General features: G+C 45.3%; 1 protein-coding gene across 1 annotated transcript; it reads right to left on the bottom strand.

Moving 5' to 3' along the window:
• Positions 1 to 7,243: 7,243 nt before the first annotated feature.
• On the bottom strand, positions 7,244 to 8,080 carry LOC142775173 (uncharacterized). The gene has a single exon (XM_075876517.1). The coding sequence runs from the start codon at positions 8,078 to 8,080 to the stop codon at positions 7,244 to 7,246; it is 837 nt and encodes a 278-aa protein (XP_075732632.1).
• Between the last annotated feature and the right edge of the window lie 224 nt (positions 8,081 to 8,304).

Here is an 8,304-nt window from a genome sequence, read left to right as displayed (position 1 = left end):
CAACCCCGGGCTCTTGCTTGACTTCTGCTTCACCGGCAGCGAGTCCCGTGGTGTCGGTTTCTCTTCCTCTCAACTGGTCATGATGCCGGCGATGATGTTCGCCGTCTGCGGCCTTGATGGTTACCATGCGGTGGCCTTCGGGGGTCTGTACGACGCCAGCCTTCCACCTGGCTCCTGTCCCGTAGTTCCGGTACCAAACAGAGTCTCCAACTTGGCGAGTGGTTCCGGGGTGCTCCGTATCTGTGTGAGAACATGGCCGACATGACACGATGTTATCCAACTTGCATCGAGGCTCAAAACCCAGCAGCATGAACGCTGGCGTTTTCCCGCTGGGCAGAGGGGTGCGGCGATACTGCAACAGAATTTGGTCTAATCGGCCTTGCAGTGTGCCTCTAGCGTTCTTGCGCAGTCCCAGTTTAATCGTTCGCACTGCCCTCTCTGCTAAACCGTTGGACTGCGGATGATAAGGCGCGGTGCGAAAGTGGCGAATTCCGTTTTCATTCATGAACGACTGAAACTGCGCGCTAGTGAACTGTGGCCCGTTATCGGAAACCACGGTTCGGGGCAGGCCAAACCTACTAAACATTGGTTGTAAGGCTTCGATAGTCCGTCCCGCGCTGGCTATCTTCACTGGGCTCACCTCTATCCACTTCGTGTGCGAATCAACCGCGATGAGCAACATATGTCCGTCAACCGGGCCGGGGTAGTCTACGTGCACCCTTGACCACTTTTTCTTGGTTTCCGGCCATGGCACAGGCTCCTTGGCAGGTGGCATGCTGCTACACTGCACACATACAGGGCAAGTGTTTACCACACGTTCAATGTCCCGATCCAGCCCAGGATACCAAAATATGGAGCGCGCCAACTTCTTCATCGACGTCATCCCTTGATGAGTCTCGTGCAGCATGCGTAGTACGGAATTCCGGGCGGCGACCGGAATTATCGCTCGGTGGCCCCAGTAGACAATGTTATTACTGCACACAAGTTCGTTTTTTTTTTAAAAAGAATGGACGTAAGTCTGGTTTTGATCTCGGTAGTTTCCTAGGCCAGCCGTCGCGAATATAGACAGCGACTTGCTTGAGGGTGCTATCTGCTTTTGTCGCCCGGGCCAAATCACTAGACGACATCAGGGTGGTGTCTAGTTGCTCAGCAAAAAGCACGTACTCACGGGCGTCGTTATTGATGGACTCCATGGTACTGGCATCGTGCTGGTAGCTTGCCGGAAGGCGGCTCAGGGCATCAGCTACCGGAAGGGTTTTTCCTGCCTTGTACTCGATCGTGTACGTGTAGCCACTGAGTAATAAAGACCAACGCTGGATCCGTGCCGCTGCCAGAGCAGGTACGGGCTTGTCCGGGCTGAGCAGTCGCAGAAGTGGCTTGTGATTCTTAATTAGCGTGAAAGTATTACCCAGTAGGTACTCACGAAATTCGGTCACCCCAAAGACAACTGCCAGCGCTTCACGCTCAATTTGTGCGTAATTCCGCTCTGCGGCAGTCAGAGTGCGCGACCGAAATCCAACTGGCTTCGCTTCTCCGTTGACCCGGTGGTATAAAACAGCCCCGATGCCGTAAGACGACGCGTCCGTTTCTAACACGAGGGGCTTTTGCGGATCGTAGTGCGTGAGGAACTTGGCGCCTTTGACGAGGCGTTTCGTTGCTTCGAAAGCGGCCTCTTGTCTTGCTCCCCACTGCCAACGGGCGTTTTTCTTTAACAGTTCATACAACGGTGCGAGAACAGTGGACAAGTTGCCAAGGAATGCATGGTAATTCGCCACAAAGCCGATGAACGACCGCAGCTCTGCCACACATGTGGGCCTGGGCATTCCTGATACTGCTTCAATGTTCTCCGCTTTCGGCAAAAGGCCATCTGCGCATATGCGGTGCCCAAGATACTCAACTTCTTTCTTCCGTATTTTGCATTTGCTTGGGTGAAGCTTCACACCGTAGTCCCGTAACCTCTGGAAGACTTCGCGCAATTTTTCGCAGTTGTCTTGCTTCTCTGCCACAACCACGTCATCCAAGTAAACTTTAACACCCGGTATTCCTTGAAGGATGGCTTCCATGCGTCTCTGGAAAATTGCTGGGGCGGACGCTACACCGAAAGGGAGACGGTTGAAGCAGAATAGTCCTTTTTGCGTGTTAACGACTAGAAGCTGCTTTGCGTTCTCATCTAGAGGTAGCTGACTGTAAGCGTCCTTTAGATCGATTGTAGAGAACACTTCGCTTCCACTTAAGCTAGCAAAGATGTCTTGAATTTTGGGCAACGGATATTTTTCCGTGTGGCAAGCAGCGTTGACTGTTACTTTGAAGTCACCGCAAAGTCGTATGGACCCATTTTTCTTTACTACCGGAACAAGAGGCGTTGCCCAGTCAGCGCAAGCAACTGGTGTCAAGATTCCTGTCTGAACGAGACGATCTATCTCTTGGCTAACGGCTTCTCTCATCCCGTAAGGCACGGCACGTGCCTTAAAGAAACGAGGTACGACACCTTCGCGCAAGCGTAACTCAACGGGTGGCCCTTTGATTAAACCTAGCTCTTAATAATAATAATAATAATGGTTTATTTTTCCACCAATACACAGTTGATGGAGGGGGTGAGAATAAAAGCGATTATCCGCTTGACTAAGTTCTCACCCCCCAATGTACATAAGGCAGTGGCGGTGGCGGCAACAGAACACCACAGCTGACAAGAATACACAACATTAACAAAATTAGAATTGATAAAGCCTTCAAACTAAAAAAGAAAAAAAAAAAAACCCACACAGACACAGTGCAATAAACATATATAGTAATATAAATCAAAAGTCGCAATATGTAAAGCACGAATACATTAAACATATTATTTACATGCAGCGGTGACTGCATTTTCATCCTTTGTGTTTTTGTTTATTGTTTTCCCTAATTGTTATCTACGAACTTTGAAGATAAGGTCTTAATTGTCAGGAGTGTTAATAAGATATTGGCGAAGTTGAGAAAGGGTGATATCTGCTATGTTAACACCTGATGAATATAACCTGTTTAATTGTAACGGTAGCTGATAAGTAATTTTTTGTTGTCCATAGTTAGTTCTTATACGAGGAAGCATCCAAGGTGGTTGATGACGGTGAGGGTACTTTGATTGATAACGTATCATGGAAGCGATATCTGTAATAGTAAATGAACGTTTTTTTTGTTCGATCTTATAGCGGCGTAAAAGCCTGTAAATGTATAGGTGGTAAACATTGATGATTTCATGTTCACTAAACAAGTGATCTGTTGTATGTCTGTGAGGAAGGTTGTAAATTAGACGGAGGATTTTATTATGGAGTGATGAAATTTTTCTTAAATTAGTTTTAGTCGTTGTCGCCCACACTAACGTGCAGTAGTTCAAGTGTGAAAGGAATAAAGCGTGGTATATAGCAAGCTTTGCCTTTAAAGGTAAAACAGATTTATGTCGCCAAAGTATACCAACCGCTCTCGATGCTTTTAATAAAATGTTGTGGACATGATCATTCCATTGCAAATGTAGTGTGAAATAAACTCCTAGTGATTTTATTGACCTGACAATTTCAACTGGCTGGGATTTATACAGCAAATGTACTAAAGTATCAGATTTTTTATTAATAGAATTAAAAATTATAGCTTTAGTTTTATTTACATTAACTGACAGTGCATTTTCCTTTGTCCAAACTTCTAGCTTACCTAATACATTGTTACCACGGGAAGATAGCTCATTGTGTGTATCAGCTGACAAAAGGATTGTAGTGTCATCCGCATAAATAATAAACCTGGATTGATCATCAATGTTCGCAATATCATTAATATAAATGTTAAAGAGAAGAGGCCCAAGTATACTGCCCTGTGGCACACCGGCTGTAATATCACGCGTTTTGGACTGAAAATTGCTGATTTGAACGTACTGCTTCCGATGAGATAAATAAGATTTTATTAAATCTAAAGCGTGCCCTCTAATACCACATAAATCCAATTTTCTAAATAAGATACTGTGTACTATGCAGTCAAATGCTTTGGTAAAATCTACAAAAATGCCTAACACGAACTTATTTTTTTCTAATTTATCAAGAATATATTCTTTTTGATGAATCAAAGCAATTTCCGTAGAACGGTTTTTTCTAAATCCATACTGAGAATCATTGATAATATTGTTAGATTGTAAAAACTTGTCCATGCGTTTCAGTATGATTTTTTCCAGACATTTAGAAAAAACAGGAAGGATACTAATTGGCCTATAATTGCTAAAGTCATTTTTGTCTCCCTTTTTGTAAAGCACAATTACTTTTGCTATTTGCATAGCCGAAGGAAATGTAGCGGTTTGCAGGCACAAATTAAAGATATGTGTAAGCGGCACACAGATTAATTCAATGACATATTTTACTGGACGAATTTGTATGTTGTTTAAATCACATGACGTACTGTTTGAAAGCTCAAGAAACGTTTGCGTTACTTCACTCTCACCTACTGGTTCAAGAAAAAGAGTAGATGAACATCTGGCAGTACGGGTGTCTTGTGAGTTATGTGGTGTAGAATGATCCCTTGCGAAGTACAAACTAAATGCCTCAGCTAATTTTTCCCCTGTGTAATCTTCTCCTTTATGAGTGATCTTGTCGAAATGCGTATCCTCAATGAAATTAGCGTCCAGAGAACGGATTTGTTTCCATAGTTTATCAGGATGCCGAAATGAATTTTCGAATTGTTTTTCATAATATCGCTTTTTGGCATTTCGGATGTCACTGGTCAACTTGTTTCTGTAGCTTTTAAACTCTTGAAACAGCTGTGTGCTTTTGGAGGCAATGTATGTGTTATAGAGTTTATTCTTCTGTTTAATGCGTGTATGAAGTTCATTACATATCCAAGGTTTTCTTATCTTTTTCATAGTACGTTTCTTTTTTAGCGGAAAGTGCCTATTATAAACACCGCAGAATTTACTAAGAAACTTTTCATAAGCTGCCTCTGCATTAGTTTCATTGAACACATCGCTCCATGACATAAGTGACATTTCACTGTGAAAATTTTCAAGAGCATTAGGTGTGACGTACTGAACCATTGGGGTACATGTGTGTTTAGATCTAGGCTGCTTTTTCTGAAAAAACAAATAAATGCCCATGTGGTCACTTAAATCGCAACAGATTACCCCTGAATGTATAACAGAATTGTTAATATTAGTAATAAACAGGTCAATCAGTGTTTCTGAGTTAGTAGTTATACGAGTAGGAAGCTTAGTAACAATACTGAAGCCAAAACTTCTTAACAGCACATCAAAATCAATTGCATGGGCAGAATTAGACATCATGTCTATATTAAAATCACCGCCCATAATGACATCATAGTGATGCGCAGAAGTAAAAGAAATATATGATTCAATGTACTCAAAAAATACGTCAACATCTCCACTGGGTGGTCGGTAGAACACTGAATAAACGGTATTATTTGCCAATACAGAAACAACCTCAACAGCAGATGACATGCAACAAAGTTCCGAGATCAATTCACATTCGATTTTCTTATTAACGAAAATGCAAACACCTCCACCACGACCCACATTACGATTGACGGCAAATGTGGAAAATGATGGCAAACAAAAGCTACTGCTCAGCCATGACTCAGATACCATGACGAAATCAAAAGACAGGTTAAAACTGTCTAACAAAATTTGCAGTTCATCAGCCTTATTGTTCAGTGATCGTACATTCAAATGAAAACATTTCACTGATGAGCCCAACCAATCGGTAGGCATGACGCTGCGAATGTTGCAAGGCAACACGAATCTATTGTTAGCCATTTTGACGTGATGTTCACATATTATGTGCTGACGTGCCTAACCACAGTAAAATTAGCCAGCTGACTCGCGTCCCTGACAACATGGGACGGTTCGCCATCTTTCCTGCGGATGAAGATTTTCCCGTTTGCATACCACACGTAACGGAAGCCATTATCGCGAGCCCATTGCTTCACAGTCCACAATAGTGTTCTTGCCCTGCGCGTTAGGTTTTCCGAAAAGTATATGTTTGCATCCTTTTCCTTTAGTAATCGCCTTTTCTGCAGCCACATATCCCTCAGCTTTTGGCTTTGAAAACGTATGATAATGGCGGGGGTCTTATTTGCCTTCGCCGGAAGGCGATGATAAGCTTCAAGGTCGTGATCGCTGACCTCAGGAACTTGGATCATCCTGGCTATCTCGTTTATCTTTTGGAGTAGATTCTCGTGCTCGTTGAAAAGTTTCCCATGAATTTCCAAGTTTCGGCTCCTGCTACGCATTTCCAGGTCATTCAAGTCAGAGTTTATCTGGTGTAGTTCCTCGTCAGGCCTTGCTCGTTCCAACTGTTCAGTTCTCTTACGGAGCTGCTCAATTTGTTTATCTTGGCTGTCCAATCGCTTCAGAATGGTATCGAAATGATCAGACATTGTTTGCACTGCCTGTTCAATGCTGTTCATCTTTTCATTTAGTGGCATTAGAAAATCAAGTTTTTGACTTAACTCCGCAAAAGCAACAGCAAAGTTAAAATCCTGACGAGCCGCAGCAGCGGCACCTGCACCGACGCATGGCGCACCAGTTTTACACGTGGAACACACATAGTTTTTGCGAGAATTGGTGCCACTTCTCGTCTTATCAAGCGGCTCAGTCAGTCCAGAGCACTGTTCGATGTGATAAGAATTACCACACTTTTTGCATTTCACTTTAGCATCAGTAGTTTCTAGGGTAAGCATGCAAGCAAGGCATATGTCCTCCTCAGAAACACTCATCTCTCATACACCTCGAAAAGCATGACTACGACGACAAGTTTGGCAGTAGCAGCAACCAGCAGAAAAATAGGAAAAGGAAACAAGTCCGAGAACAAGTCCTGAAACTCGTCCAACAACTGCTGCACCTGTAACTTGTCCTTAGTAGAGGATGGCTTACTGGGGGCAGCCTTCATTCCGACGGCGAGAACCTGCCTTCCGTGCTGTTCGAGGGCTTTGATGACGTCCCGCCCACACAGATCCGGTCCAGAGCACCCCAGCACCACCAAGGTAGCGTCCAGTGTGGTCCCGCCGTACGTCACCGAGATATTGAGTTGACCCTTGACGGGAAGTTGACCGAGGAAACAAGTCAGTTGCAAGGTAGTCTTCTGGAGCCGAGGCCAAAGGTGACGGTATTTGGTGTAGGTAGGCCATGTGATGATTGTCACGGGGGAACCGGTGTCTACTTGCATTCGGAGAGCCACGCCATCCCATTCCATGGTGCGATAAATTGGCTGGACCATGTTCACCGATGCCGCTTGCAAGTTGAGCAGAAATTGTTTGTAGTCGAGCACTGACTTTCACAGTGGAATACTTTGTTTTGACGGGACTTGTGCTGCTGGCACACACGGGCTAGGTGTCCTTGCCTCTTACAAGTGAAGCATTTAACAGAACGGAACTTGCATTTTTCCGCTGTATGACCACTTTTGCCGCAGTATGGGCACGTCCCTTCGTGCCGCCAGTCTTCCCTGCTCGCCGACTCTCGTAGTGACGGATGCCTAGTTGGTTGGCCTCTGCGCTTCATTGTCATAGCGTGCACATTGTCCGTGTTTTGCGCGCTGGCCATGTAGTCCACGTTTGCCGCTGTCATCTCTGCTGCACGCGCTGCCTCTTCCGCCTCCCTCAGCGTGAGTTCCGCTTTTGCCAACAGCTGCCGACGAACACTAGCGTCGCGCAGGCCGCAAACAATGCGGTCCCTTAGCATCCTGTCGAGGGCGCTACCGAAATTGCACCTGCTTGCAATCTTTCGTATTTCCACGAGAAATTCATTTACCGACTCTCCTGCAAGCTGATTCCTTGTGAAGAACTTGTACGATTTTGCGATTTCGTTGCACGTCGGAGCAAATCGCTCACCCAGGAACTTCACAGCGTCTTCGTATTTCAGGTCCTGTATCTTCGCCGGCGCGCATCGTGCAGCCAATAAATCCACTGTCTTTGTGCTCAACACCGTGACCAAAATTGCCCGGCGTTTCTTCTCGTCCGTGACGTCGTGAACCTCGAAGTATGCTTCCAAGCGTAGCCGGTAAGCCTCCCAGTTGTCCGCCTCCTCGTCAAAACACGGTGGGCCCGCGTGCGCAGCCATGGTCGCAGCGCGACCAACGGTTCGACCGCCTCGTCGCCACTGAAGCGTACAGACACGAATGTACAACAGTGAACCACGTTTATTGGGAGCGAGGCTTTTTATAGCCTCTGAAGGGTATGTGCACACAACGTTCGCAGTGGCAGTGACATGTGCAAATGACGATGCATCACTATGCCCCTCTTCTTGAAGGGTGGTCTTATTTATACAACCGGTAATTTTTAAAG

Source organism: Rhipicephalus microplus, chromosome X, assembly GCF_043290135.1.
Source record: "Rhipicephalus microplus isolate Deutch F79 chromosome X, USDA_Rmic, whole genome shotgun sequence".
Lineage (NCBI taxonomy): Eukaryota > Metazoa > Arthropoda > Arachnida > Ixodida > Ixodidae > Rhipicephalus > Rhipicephalus microplus.
Note: the sequence above shows the minus strand (reverse complement) of the source record. Positions and strands in the feature narration are given on the sequence as shown.